This window comes from Triticum urartu, chromosome 3A, assembly GCF_056163025.1.
Source record: "Triticum urartu cultivar PI428250 chromosome 3A, HENAU_Tu73, whole genome shotgun sequence".
In the NCBI taxonomy this organism is placed as follows: domain Eukaryota; kingdom Viridiplantae; phylum Streptophyta; class Magnoliopsida; order Poales; family Poaceae; genus Triticum; species Triticum urartu.
This window is the reverse complement of record NC_141875.1, coordinates 604,696,010-604,710,767: the sequence shown is the minus strand read 5'-3', so window position 1 is coordinate 604,710,767 and position 14,758 is coordinate 604,696,010. Positions and strand designations below refer to the sequence as shown.

The 14,758-nt window shown below is 44.4% G+C and overlaps 2 protein-coding genes across 2 annotated transcripts; both read left to right on the top strand.

Moving 5' to 3' along the window:
- The first annotated feature begins 2,012 nt into the window (after window positions 1-2,012).
- LOC125545348 (acidic endochitinase-like) lies at window positions 2,013-4,833 on the top strand. Its single transcript, XM_087513545.1, has 2 exons — window positions 2,013-2,410; window positions 2,694-4,833. Exon 2 carries the CDS (start codon window positions 3,793-3,795, stop codon window positions 4,684-4,686), a length of 894 nt encoding a protein of 297 aa, XP_087369671.1. The 5' UTR covers window positions 2,013-2,410; window positions 2,694-3,792; the 3' UTR covers window positions 4,687-4,833.
- A 7,769-nt stretch (window positions 4,834-12,602) lies between these two features.
- LOC125548850 (acidic endochitinase SE2-like) lies at window positions 12,603-13,526 on the top strand. The gene has a single exon (XM_048712378.2). It carries the CDS (start codon window positions 12,633-12,635, stop codon window positions 13,524-13,526), a length of 894 nt encoding a protein of 297 aa, XP_048568335.2. The 5' UTR covers window positions 12,603-12,632.
- The last annotated feature ends 1,232 nt before the right edge of the window (window positions 13,527-14,758 follow it).

The window sequence follows — 14,758 nt, the reverse complement described above, 5'->3', positions numbered from 1 at the left end:
CACAACATGTGTAACTGATCAAGAACATATGGGTTCACACATTTAAGGGGGCAACACCCACTATGATTCGTCTGAGTGGATAAGCAAATGAAGTCATGTTGGGTTACGGGTGTTGCAGCCCATCTAAAGATATATGTAAATGCAGAAGTATGGATTGGTTAAGAGCTGCTTGATTGATTGTCTCATGAGGGGTTTGGAAAACTCAAGCTATTACCAACACCACACCCAAGTCTTGTGACCGAATCTAGCAATCTGCCATGTTATGTTCCACCTCATGCACATGGATAACTTGTATGCATCACATCTATGATGCTATGACAAACAACACGAGGGACACAGGACGCAACACCGACGCTCGTGTCATCTCTACTTCTGCTAGGTCTGCGCATCTAGTGGTAATCTTGTGGTCTATAGTAGGATGATATTATTGGTTTATGTGGTAGAAAACTCATTTTTACATTAGTCTTAGCTTACCTGAATCCCGATAGGTTCCACAATGTGCACTAATATGTTGATCACATGCTCGAATGATGAAACTACCTTCAAAATTGAATGGTATCCCTTGAGATGATTTTGACATGGAACCTTCTACACCTAAATGACCGCAAACATGGATGGAAGGGTGAGCTTACTTTTGGGATGCGGGTGGTCTAATGGGCATCGACTTTAAGATATCGCTCCACCAATCCATGCCATCTGTAAAAAAGAGAGGGGGGAAATTAGTGTGTTAATAATGTGCTTTAAGGAAATACACAGGTCCATCAAAATGACTAGACCGAAGGCCTCTCGGGCGTCATATTGAAGAATTCATGAAGATTTGGGTCATCACCTTCGAAATCTTTTATATCTAAATAGCTAGTCTTCGGTCTTTGCCAACCTATTTCTCTCAACATTTAAACATGTCACCTCAGCATGCAATATGCGTGAGAAAATACGCACCTCAACATGCAACCATGCATAGAAAAAAGTCTACTCAACATGCAAACATGCATGATAATAATCATTATATCATGCTATTCATATTTAATACATATTTTTGCAACTATACAACAATTAGACACAATAAAGCATATGTATCTTTAGTGTAGTATTCATATTATTACTCCAAATATTCATGTTCAATACAATCAAATCTCATTGAAATGTTGCAAAACATTCTCATAACAACGCATGGGGGTATCATCTTGTTTAACTAAATGTTCCCTCGCAAAAAAGAAATCAACTAAATACGGACACATGTGACTCTATTCTTTTGGTGTTTTCTCCTTCTTGTCAATACTCTACGGCCTCACCCTACAATGTGCAATTTAGCAACCTCGACTTGTATGAATGACAACGTTTGTGGATTTTCGTAATTTTTTCTCTATGTTAATCGTCCAAAAAATCATGTTTGGATAGCTGATTGGCTGGAACGAGGGTGACCTTTATTTGTTGTGTTTGCTCCTTATGCAAAAGAATGTCAGAAAATGGTGACCAACCACCTTTTCGAATGCCGCCAGGCATTGATAATTTGGCACGTGATTACAGAAGATTGGCTAAGGCACACATGGTACATGAAAGAAGAATGAGAAAAAACAAACATGCCATCGTTGACGCTTGGGCCATATCTTTTCAAGGAAAAAGTCTTTTCTTCTAATTAATTTCCGCATGATGTACTATGTCAATTTCTTTCTTATTTACTGCATCGAGGGAAATCTTTTGCCTCAAGTTCAATTTTTTTAGAGTAAAATGCATCTGGTCATCATACTTGTGTCGAAAGCTCACTTTGGTCAATATATACGCCTTTCGATGATTATATGGTCACTGAGTATAATCACTGAAAGACATATATATTGACTGTATTGACTATATTTTTGAGTACAATGACCAAAGTGAACTTTTGACATAAGTATGATGACTGCATTTTACAAAGGAAAATGCTTGCCTTCGGCGTGCCTGCTGAACGCTTCGGCCGGCCGCACACGACCCATGCGATCTCCTTTTATCGTATGGCTAGCCATATACGCGGCCTCCCTCGCGTGGTGGGACGCGTGGCTCGATGCCCACCAACCGCCAGCACCTCGCCTTATCCATTCGTGGATGCTTTGCTTCCATTCATTTTTCTCGCCCTGCGCATCTGCGCTGTTTCCTCCTCGGTCTATTCTCTCTTTCCACACATCGATGACCACCGCGCGCAGCTAGATCAGGCAACTCGAAGGGGACTGGAGATCCACCGCGGGCTCTCTGGCGATGTTGCGCCTGCGGCGGCAGTGGAGACTTTTTGCTGTGAGCTGCAAGTCGCCGTCGGCTACCGTTCCATGTCCGCGGAACTCCGGCGATCCCCAGCTTCAATTAAATCTTCCCATGTCACCGGTGGAAGATTTCTTCTATCTTCGATTTGCCCACGCGGTTGTAGCTCTTTAAATCGCTGGTATAGCAGCTTTCTGCTTAACCGGTGGAATCTTTTTTAAATCACTTTTAGATCCAGCTTTGGTCCAAATATATGTGATTTTTGCATATATTTTTTCCAAATCGCCGGTTCCAGCTTACCAAATCACCGGTTGTAGCTTTTTATTCAGCCGGTTGTAGCTTTTTTGGATTTCCAGTGTCAATTCAAACTCAACTGTTGTAGCTTTTTTTCAGCTGATTAAAACTTTTCCAATCACCAGTTCCAGCTTTTGCCCAGCTTAATTCATCTTCTTTGCTGGAACCAGGTCATTTTTTGCTGGAACCGGGTCTTTTTTTGGCTGGAACCGGCAAATGATTTTGCTACGACGAGTTTCTTGCCGCTTGAGATTATTTGCTACGATCAGGCGGAGGCGAGCATTTTTGCTGGAACCGTATTAATTTTTGCAGGAATCGTGAATTTTCTTGCTTCAAGCAATTTACTGGGTTTGCTAGGTGCTCAAGTCGATTCGCTGGAAACCTTTTTGTTTTTTTGCTGGAACCAATTTTTGGTTTTGCTGCAATTACCCACCGGAGTTCTTTTTTGGGCTGAGATGTGTTTTTTAGCTGGAATCAAGTGGTGCAGGTCGACCGTGGCGGCAACGTTGTGCTATGATGGGCGGCGCCGGCGCGAGTTGCTGCATCCGACGTTTGGCAAAGATGCATCTGTCAAGGGGTGGTGCTGAAACGACGGGAGATGAGGAGGACGGCGAATTGGAGCCGCGGAGAGAGGCGGCGAGCGGTGGAGATCCGGCGGGTCAGGTCGCTCGTCCATGGTGCTCGCACCCGCTATGTGTGCTCGCGTGATTTGCATAGTAGAGAACGGCATGGTGGGGATGAAAGCGTCCTAAATCTGACGGCTAAAAGAGTTTTAATCAGACGTACAGGGTGTGGCCGGCCTAAATTTGGGCCGGCGCACCGACGCCTAGTACTGCCCTTTGGGCAGTCGAGGGTGCTTCAAGCTGCGTATACGTTTTGGCCGGCACTCTGCCGGGACAGGAAACAGAGGAGTTTGGGTTGAGTACGGTGCAGCGTTTGCGATTTGAACACAATCAGTTTCACTAATCTGTCCGAGTAAATTAAGCAAGGAAACAACCCACCGCAAACGGAACTTTTCTACCCTCAGCTTTACTTAACCGTAACCACTCTACTACCATAGGTAATTAAATTCAGATGCAGAAGCGGACGTGAGACGGCACGAAAGCCACTAAAAAAGCGTCCATGATGCTCCGTCAAGACACTACAAAATCCAAACAGGCGCCATAGCCATCAGAACGCAAAGCACAGAGCACGTCTCCTCACTAGTCTCCACCGTTTCCTCTACTAGGCTAGACTACTTGCACAGGCACGCGCCGATTGATTCGAGCAATGGCGAGCCGTTCTCTCACCCCCTTCCAGCTCACTGCCATCCTCTTCCTAGCACTCCTTGCCACGTGCCACGCCGGCAGCATCGCCGTGTACTGGGGCCAGAACGACGGTGAGGCATCGCTGGCCGAGACGTGTGCATCTGGGAACTATGAATTTGTCATCCTCGCTTTTCTCCCAAAATTCGGCAAGGGCCAGACGCCGCAACTGAACCTAGCCAGCCACTGCGACCCTTCCTCCGGTGGATGCAGAGGCCAGAGCAAGGACATCAAAGCGTGCCAGGGCCAGGGCGTTAAAGTCCTGCTCTCCATCGGCGGCGACGATGGTAGTTATGGCCTCTCTTCTCCAGGCGACGCACGGCAAGTTGCCTTGTACCTCTGGAACAACTACCTGGCCGGTGCATCCTCGTCCGGTCCCCTCGGCGACGTCGCACTCGATGGCATTGACTTTGATATCGAGCAAGGCAGCGCCAAGTTCTGGAACGATCTTGCCACTGACCTAAAGAATTTGGGAAAGAACGGAGGCAAGACCGTATTGCTGAGCGCGGCACCGCAGTGCCCGTTCCCGGATGAATGGGACGGCGGTGCGATCAGCACGGGACTGTTCGACTACGTGTGGGTGCAGTTCTACAACAACGAGGAATGCCAGTTCAGTGCGGGACAGGGGGCCTTCATGAACGCATGGAAGAAGTGGGAGTCAGTGCCGGCCGGGAAGATCTTCTTGGGGCTTCCGGCTTCCAAGGACGCGGCGGGCACGGGGTTCGTCCCTGCCGGCGAGCTCACTTCGCGTGTGTTGCCGCTCATCAAGGGCTCTTCAAAGTACGGTGGTGTCATGCTATGGTCCAAGTTCTATGATGACCAAACCGGCTATAGCTCTGCCATCAAGAGCGATGTGTGATAGTTCTCACTAGTGTGTTTGGTTTGGTTGAGTTGTTATTATTGTGTGTCTTGTGTCATGTGTCATAGGATCATGTGTTAATTGTTTGAGATGACATCAGATATTGCCATATGTGAATATATATGAATAAAAACACAGTATAGTTTCTTTGAACCAAGTCCCATATTGCATCAAATTTTGAACTCCATATTTTTCATAATGCACTACACTGCTTTTGATTCTATAGAAAAGTAAGTATACAATATTTCGTGAATCAACTGTGGTTCTAGTTCAATATTGGTCCCTCGGTTTGAATACCATTAACCGACAATATGACTCGTCGACTTTTTAAGAATAATAAATTTCGCCATCTTGCAACTAGAAGATATTTTATACTAGACGGTGTTGAACTTGAACTAGAGCTAGAACCAAAACTAGAAGAAAGTTATTATTCTTTTTAAAGAATAATAAGTTTTTGGAAAATACTTCCCTGTAATTTTGATTCAATTATTCCTGTGCACTTGCGGGGCATCAACAAATCATTTGCATATCTCAAGAGACAAAAGAGACTCTAATATTTTGTGGGACGACGAAGGGAGAGCAACCGGCCAGATTTATTTTCCAAAATTTCTGAAGTACAAAGTATACAATACAACTGAACTAGCCAACAAAGCCCAAAACACTATTCAAACAACAATTTTTTTTACAGAGGTACATAACATAAGAGAACATTGAGTGGTTGTTTTACCATATGAGAAAGTTATCTGCATAGCACAGACAAAATAGGTTGCCTCATCTTCATTTATCAAACCTTGGCCTTACGTCACATGTTTGGTTGGGAATATGATCTAGAGGCAATTATAGTGATGATTATGCTCCCATGTATCCATGATTTACTAATATTGTCCTTCAATATCATCTTGACATAGGTTGGTGAATACTTTAGTTTTTGTGAAACTCTTTATTGTATGATGTTATGATAACAATTGCTAGCCATTGAGGATATGAGCGGACGTATTTGAAGATTAGCTTATCATTTGTCGATGACCTTGTTTCGTAGGTCGTGAGTATATGTGATATCATTATGATAATATGACTTGCGTTGGTAGAACATAGTGTGTGACATACCTATTTTGAGATGCAGTGTGAATTGTCATTTGTTGGTCTGAAGAATAGTGTATATGCCATGATCTACACCTAAGGTCGCCATGCATTCTCGGGATGTGAATATTGAATAGGCCTTCTTAGGTTTTATCAATACTTGTATGTAACTGAATTGTCATAAAGGTAATTTTAGAGCTTGCTGCCAAGCATTCCGCGAGGCATGGCCGACCAAAATAGGATTTTCCCCTCAGACTTGGAGAGATGAGTCTTGGGCCTCTCGATTGGCAAGACTAAAATGATGCATGGCGGTGTAGCCAACTTTAAGTGCTAACTTTATCGAGGAATCTATATCATGAGTTCAGGAGATGTTGAGCCACTCGACAAGGATTCCAAATACTCATAGTGGATTCGGCAACATATACAACATATGACACATTGTGAGGTTCTTCTACATAACTTTGTGAGCACTTGTGAGTTGGCACATCCTTCTAGGGGCCACTACCAATTATGGTCGAAGTTAGAGTAAGTCAGAGTTCGAGTAGTGTACTCGGGCCTGACTAGGTTCTCGAGGGTCGATTGAATTTACGTGGGCTGCTCATGACATGTGTAACTGGTCAAGAACGTATGGGGACACACACTTAAGGGGGCAACCCCCACTCTAATTCGATCTGAGTAGATAAGTGAATGAAGTCATGTTGGGTTAGGGCCGTGCTAGCCAGGTGATCTTTTTAAAAGATCAACCGGATCATGAGCCGTCCAATCGTTTCTTTTTATCTATTTTTCCCGATCGTTCTGCTTATCTACTTTCCTACAACAAGGCCTTTGTTGCAAAATATTTCTGTAACAAGACCCTTATTGCAAAAAATTGCAATAGTATCTTTGATTTTCTTATCTATATTCATGCAACAATACCCTTGTTGCAAAAAAGTAGCAACATAGCTCACGTTGTAGAAACATCACCTTCCCTAACCTTTTTCCCATGGCGGGCTGAAGACGGCCCACGACCGGGCCGAGAGGGGTGAGCATAGATGAACGACGTGGTGGTTGTGGCTACTGCCTGCGTGACAGTATGATGACAAGGTTGGCGGCGCTTTGCGCCGGCGTGTAGGATCTTGTCGGATCAGTTGATCCAGTGGCGGGGAGGCGTTTGGCGGTGGAGATCCGACATGGAGGCGCTCGAGCGTCCACGAACTATAGGCGGGGCTCTACTGAAGGGTCGAGGAAGGGGCAGCTCCGGCGGCGCTGACAAGGAGGAGAGGAGGCGTGTGGTGGGGCCCGGCGACCTCGCTGGTGGTCGTCGGAGATCGGCCATCGCGGGGCGCATCTCCCTGACTTGGGTGGTTGTGGATGGGGCGAAGCAACAAGTAGGCAGATGGATTGGTCGGTCTGCAACATGCCATGTGTTGTGCTCTGTTGTTTGCAATAAGGCCGATGTTGCAAACCACACGTGCGATAGGGAGGGGTGTTGTACTCCGCATGATCATGCACTGATCAGACGGTCGCGAAGACTGTCGACGTGTGCGTTAAATCTGCTGGCTGATTTGAAGCGTTTTCCATTGGGTTATGGGTGTTGCGGCCCATGTAAGAAGATCTATATAAATGGAGAAGTATGGATTGGTTAAGAGCTACTTGATTGATTGGCTGATAAGGGATTTGGGAAACTCCAGCTGTCACCAACTCCACACCCAAGTCTTGTGATTGAATCTAGCAATCTGCCGTGTTATGTTCCACCTTATACACGTGATAATTTTAGGCATCACTTCTATGATGCTAGGACAGACAACACGAGGGACACCACAAGGACGCAACACCAACGCTAGTCATAATCTCTACTTCTACTGGGTCTGCGCATCTAGTGGTAATCTTGTGCTCTATAATAGGATGATATTATTGGTTTACGTGGTAGAAAACTCTTTTTTACATTAGTCTAGCTTACCTAAATCCCGGTTGGTTCCACAATGTGCACTAATATGTTGAGCACATGTTCGAATGACAAAACTACCTTCAAAATCGAATGGAAACCCTTGAGACGATGCTGACATGGAACCCTTCTACACCTAAATGGCCGTAAAAATGGATGGAAGGGGGAGCTTACTTTTGGGATGTGGGTGGGCTAATGGGCATTGACTTTAAGATATCACTCCACCAACCTATGCCATCTGCAAAAAAAAGAGAGGGGAAAACTAGTGAGTTAATAATGTGCTTTAAGGAAATGCATAGGTCCATCAAAATGACTAGACCGAAGGCTTCTGGGGCATCATATTGAGGAATTTTTGAAGATTATCGCCTTCCAAATCTTTTATATCTAAATAGCTAGTCTTCGGTCTTCGCTAGTCTATTTTTCTCGACATTCAAACATGTCACCTCAGCAGGCAATATGCATGAGAAAATACACACCTCTACGTGCAACCATGCATAGAAAAAAATGAAAAATATTTCAGGTGAGCTGCAGGACATATGGAGGAGGGAAGAAATTAAGGCCAGACAAAGATCTAGAGAGAGAGAAGTACTGGAGGGGGAGCTAAATACATGATACTTTCAAGTTGTTGCAAACCAAAAAAGAAGGAAAAAACAGATTGCAATCCTGGAAGGAGAGGATGGACCTGTTGAAGACCCCAAAGGTATACTTGACCTTACTGTTCAGTTCTATAAAAAAATATTTGGCTTTACCCCCAAACTTAATATTCACCTCAAAAAAGGGTTTTGGGGAGAGGATGGGATAGTTTCCAGGGCTCATAATGAAAAACTTGATGCTCCTTTTTCTGAGGAAGAAATCAAGGCTGCTATCTTTGGCTCTTATGCTGAAGGGGCCCCAGGCCCAGATGGCTTCTCCTTTTTATTTTATCAGCACTTTTGGGATTTGATTAAGCCAGACTTGCTTGCTCTTTTTGCAGACTGGGAAAAAGGGGAGCTTGATTTATATAGGCTTAATTTCTCCCTTCTTACTTTGGTTCCTAAAGAACCAAATGCCGTTAGACTAGAAAGATTTAGACCTCTTGCCATGACTAATTGTAGTTTTAATTTTTTTTCTAAATGATGTACAAATAGGTTTGGTCCAGTGTGTGATGAAATTATCTTACAAAACCAAACTGCCTTTATGAAAGGGAGGTTCATTATGGAGAGCATAGTTGCTGCTCATGAGATTGTGCACTCTTTGGCCTCCTCTAAACTTCCTAGTTTTGTTTTCAAACTTGACTATGAGAAAGCTTATGACATGATAAATAGAGATTTCCTTTTTGAAGTGTTATCTAGTAGAGGCTTTAGCCCTAAATGGATTGAGAGAATTAGAACTCTAATAGTTAATGGATCTATTGGTGTCAGAGTTAATGACACCAATAGTGACTTCTTTATCACAGGTAAAGGGGTGAAAGAGGGTGATCCTATTTCCCCTTTACTTTTCAATGTGGTTGCTGATGCATTCACTAGAATGTTAGTTGAAGCAGCCAGGTATAATTTGATTTCTAGTGTTTTCCCAAACACCAAACCTTTTGGGGTCATCAGTATGCAGTATGCAGTATGCAGATGATACTCTTCTTTTCATGAGCAAGAATTTAGATCATGCCAAAAATCTCAAATGGCTCCTGTCATGTTTTGAGCAAATGTCTGGCATGAGAATTAACTTTCACAAATGTGACTTGGTTCCCATAAATGTAGATGGGGATGAAGCCCAACTTTTTGCCCAAACTTTGGGGTGTAGATTAGGTGTGTTCCCAATTAAATATTTAGGTGCTCCTCTTCATTATGCTAAGTTGAAGAGAGAAGATCTACAACCCCTGGTAGATAAGATTCTTAAGAAAGCCTCAGGGTGGAGGGGACGTCTCTTATCCATAGGTAAGAGACGTGTGCTAGTCCAATCTAATTTGGCTAGCATCCCTGCCTATTTGATGGGGGTAATTAAACTCCCAAAATGGGCAACCACTCTCATTAACTCGCAGCTAGCTAATTGCTTCTGGGATGATTATGAAGGCCATCATAAATACCATCTTACTTCATGTTGCCCTTAAGAAGGAACATGGTGGTCTTGGTGTTACTAATATTGCTGATATGAACTTATGCCTCCTTGCTTCTTGGGCTAAAAGATACTTTTCTGGAGATAATAAGATTTGGAAACTTATTATTGATGACAAGTACAACACTAGTAAACCAAATATTTTTGCTTGCTCCAGCAATGGGGCCTCCCCTCTCTGGAAAGGTATTTTATGGGCCATTAAAGCCTCTAAGTTGGGGTACTCCTGGGTTGTGGGGAATGGCAAGAAGATTCGTTTTTGGGAGGATGAGTGGTTTGGTAATGCGCCACTATCCACTCAATTTTGGGATCTATATTCTTTGGCTAATGATCATAACATTTCTATATATAAAATATGGGATGGGATTGATCTTAAGATCACCTTTAGGAGGTGTCTAGGGGGTGATCAAATCTCTGACTGGATGGACCTTGTCTCTATTGCTAGTACTATTACCTTTAAAGATTGTGAGGATACTCCAGTATGGAAGTACAGTGCAAATGGGCAATATTCAGTTAAATCTTTTTACAACATTGTGAACTTTAGGGGAATCCTCCCCGTCCATACACAGTATGTGTGGAAGCTGAAGATTGTCCCTAGAGTACAAATTTTCCTTTGGCTGGTCTATAATAACAAGATTTTAACCAGAGATAATCTTGTTAAAAGGCAGCATGTCCCTAACATGACCTGCATGTTTTGCTCTGAGCCAGAATCTTGCCAGCATTTTTTTTGAATGTAGTGTCGATTGAACTCTGGAGAGTTATTGGAGACATGTCAGGAGTTGGCAAGGTCTCTGATATTGAGAAACTTGCGGCTTGGTGGGTTTCCAATAAGAAACATGCAGTTGTGAATGCTTTACATGCAGCTGTTATGTGGTCTCTCTGGAAAATCAGGAATAACCTGTGTTTCAATCGCTCTGTGTGGTCTGGAATGCAGAAAATATGGAGACAGGTGGCTATGGAGCTAGCAGCATGGGAGGTTCTGTTCTCAAACGATGCAAAAATCCAGGTCTCTGCTGTGGTGAAAAACCTCGAGAAGCTTGCCAGAGATCCTCATATGCTGATGTGGCCAGACCCCGGTTGATCCTTTCAAGCTGCACGTGGGGGCGAAACTGAAAAAAGAAGATTGATACTGATGTTGCTACTCTCTTTCTGTTTTGAATAGAGAGAGCACAAGATGTAAACCCCCCCTGTGTACCTTTTAATTTTTTTTCTTTTGTTCCAGTAGACTTGAGGGTTGCTTTCTATGTTAGCTTGGTGTAGTTCAGCTCCAGGATAGTTTTGTGTTTCTTGCTGAGACAGCTTGGTGTGCTGTGCTCCGCAGGCTGTATTGGTGAATGCTTGTCACACTGGTTTTGTTGCTTGCAATGGAACCGGGGCTGCGTGCCCTTTTGCTCTAAAAAAAGTCTACTCAACATGCAAACATGCATGATAATTGTCATACTATTATGCCATTTATGTTTAATACATATTTTTACAACTATACAACAATCAAACACAATAAATCATATGTATCTTTAGTTTAGTACTCATACTATTACTCCAAATATTCATGTTCAATACAACCAAATCACATTGAAATATTGCAAAACATTCTCACAACAACGTGTCGGGGTATCATCTTGCTTAACGAAATGTTGCCTCGCCAAAAAAATTAACTAAATACAGACACATGTGATTATATTCTTTTGGAGCTTTCTCCTTCTTGTCAATACTCTACAGCCTCATCCTACAATGTGCAATTTCCAGAGCAACCTCAACTTGTATGAATGACACCCTTCGTAGATTTGGGAATTTGTTTCCCTGTGTTAATCATCCAAAAATCGTGTTTGGATGGCCGATTGGCTCGAATGAAGGTGGCCTGTATTTGTTGTCTCTTCTCCTTATGCAAAAGAATGTCAAAAAATGGTGGCCAGACTCCTTTTCGAATGCTGCTAGGCATTGAGAATTTGGCACATGATTAAAGTTTGGCTAGGGCACATATGGTACATGAAAGAGGAATGCGTAAAAAATATGTCATCGATGCTTGGGCCATATTTTTCCGAGGAAAGTCTTTTCTTCAATTTTTTTCCGCATGATCTACCATGTCAATTTCTTTCTCATTTACTGCATCGAGCAAATCTTTTGCCTCAAGTTCAATTTTTTTTAGAGTAAAATGCATCTGGTGTCATACTTGTGTCGAAAGCTTACTTTAGTCACTATATACGCATTTCAATGATTATATGATCGCCGAGTATAATCATCTAAAAGCATATACTTCCTCTGTCCCATAATATAAAAACGTTTTTGGCACTACACTAGTATTAAAACGTTCTTATATTATAGGACGGAGAGAGTATATTGACTGTATTCTGGAGTATAATGATCAAAGTGAATTTTCGACAAAGCACGATGACCGCCGACCGCCGATGCATTTTACTCCTTTTACAAAGCTGTCAATGACCGTCGAGGGTGCTTGAAGCTGCATATACGTTCTGTCCGGCACTCTACCGGCACAGGAAACAGAGGAGTTTCGTTGAGTACGGTGCAGCATTTGCGATTTGAACGCAGTCCGTTTCACTAATCTGTCCGAGTAAATTAAGCAAGGAAACAACCCACCGCAAACGGAAATTTTCTACCCTCAACTTTACTTAACCGTAACCACTCTACTACCATATATAGTTAATTAAATCCAGATGCAGAAGCGGACGTGAGACGGCACGAAAGCCACTAAAAAAGCGTCCATGACGCTCCTTCAAGACACTATAAAATCCAAACATACGCAATAGTAATCACAATGCAAAACACAGATAAGTCCTCACTAGTCTCCACCGTCCTGTACTAGGCTACTTGCACAGGCACATGCAGATTGATCCCAACAATGGCGAGCCGTTCTCTCACCCCTTTCCAGCTCACTGCCACCCTCTTCGTGGCACTCCTTGCCACGTGTCATGCTGGCAGTATCGCCGTGTACTGGGGTCAGAACGACGGCGAGGCATCGTTGGCTGAGACGTGCGCGTCTGGGAACTATGAGTTCGTCATCCTCGCTTTTCTCCCGAAATTCGGCAAGAGCCAGACGCCGCAGCTGAACCTTGCCAGCCACTGCGACCCTTCCTCCGGTGGATGCAGAAGCCAGAGCAAGGACATCAAAGAGTGCCAGAGCCGCGGCGTGAAAGTCCTGCTCTCCATCGGCGGTGGTGACGGTAGTTACGGTCTCTCGTCCCCCGGCGACGCACGGCAAGTTGCCATGTACCTCTGGAACAACTACCTGGGTGGTGCGTCCTTGTCAGGTCCCCTTGGCGATGTCATGCTCGACGGCATTGACTTTGACATCGAGCAAGGCAGCGCCAAGTTCTGGAACGATCTTGCCACTGACCTGAAGAATTTGGGAAAGAACGGAGGCAAGACCGTCTTGCTGAGCGTGGCTCCGCAGTGCCCATTCCCGGATGAATGGGACAGCGGTGCGATCAACACGGGACTGTTTGACTTTGTGTGGGTGCAGTTCTACAACAACGAGGAATGCCAGTTCAGTGCGGGACGCGGGGCATTCATGGATGCGTGGAAGAAGTGGGAGTCGGTGCCGGCCGTGAAGATCTTCCTGGGGTTGCCAGCCTCCAAGGACGCGGCAGGCACGGGGTTTGTCCCTGCCGGAGAGCTCACCTCACGTGTGCTGCCGCTCATCAAGGGCTCTCCAAAGTACGGTGGTGTCATGCTATGGTCCAAGTTCTATGACGACCGCACGGGCTACAGCTCCGCCATCAAGAGCGACGTGTGATTCTCACTAATATGTTCGCGTGATTCTCACTAATATGTTCGCCCGAGCAGTGTGTTGCATGTGGGTATCTTTGTAAGTACCATGTTCTTTGGTCTTTTCATCTTTGTGCTTATGTATTTGTGTGTGCATATTCTTTGTCCATATCTCAAATTTGTTACTGGATGTAAAACAAAGTTTTGGGGGAACTGGCTCGTCCCTCTATGGGGTGGCCTATCACATATATATAATGGTGTCATACAAGTCCTATACCAATACGGTATGGATTACACAGTAAGACTACAATACAAAGTCTAACACCCTCCCTCAATCTCAACTCACTCCTGAAGCATCTAGGAGGTTGAGATTGCGCCTACAGGCCTCAAACATGGGAGAAGGTAGAGGCTTGGTGAAGATGTCTGCAAGTTGATCTTTTGAAGAGATAAACCTGACTTGTAGTAGCTTCTATACGACACGTTCTCTCACAAAATGATAGTCAATCTCAATGTGTTTGGTTCGTGTATGGAACACCGGGTTTGCTGACAGAAACGTAGCACCGATGTTGTCATACCAAAGGACCGAAGGATGTGGCTGAGCAACTCCTAGCTCTCGAAGTAGGGACTCAATCCATATGAGTTCGGCAGTTGCATTGGCAACTGACTTGTACTCGGCCTCTGTGCTGCTGCGGGAAATAGTGGCTTGCTTGCGTGCACTCCAGGCGATATTATTAGGCCCCAAGAACACAGCATGTCCCCCCCTAGATCGCCTGTCATCGAGACACCCAGCCCAATCAGCATCCGAGAATGCAGAAAGAACTCCGGAAGAACCGGGGCGCAGGTGAAGACCAAAGGAGACAGTGAGACGCACATAGCGCAGTATGCGCTTCACAGCAGACCATTGCACATTAGTAGGTGCATGAAGATATTGGCACACCCTGTTAACCGCAAAGGAGAGAACAGTATGCGTGATCGTCAGATACTGCAGGCCACTAACGATACTCCTGTACTTAGTAGCATCCACAGGAGATAGAAGAGTACCATCATCAGCTGAAAGTTTGTCAGTGGAGGACATGGGTGTAGGTGAAGTCTTGCACTTGAGGATAGCAGCATGACTCAAGAGATCAAGAGAGTACTTCTTCTGGGTGAGAGCCAAACTGCCACGAGACTGATGAGCGACTTCAATACCCAGAAAGAAATGAAGTTTTCCCAAATCCTTAACTGCGAAATCACGACCAAGCACAGTCACAAGAGCATCAG

Coding starts and splice junctions, on each gene's coding strand:
- LOC125545348 (XM_087513545.1), top strand. CDS start 3,793: ATGGCGAGCCGTTCTCTCACCCCCTTCCAGCTCACTGCCATCCTCTTC.
- LOC125548850 (XM_048712378.2), top strand. CDS start 12,633: ATGGCGAGCCGTTCTCTCACCCCTTTCCAGCTCACTGCCACCCTCTTC.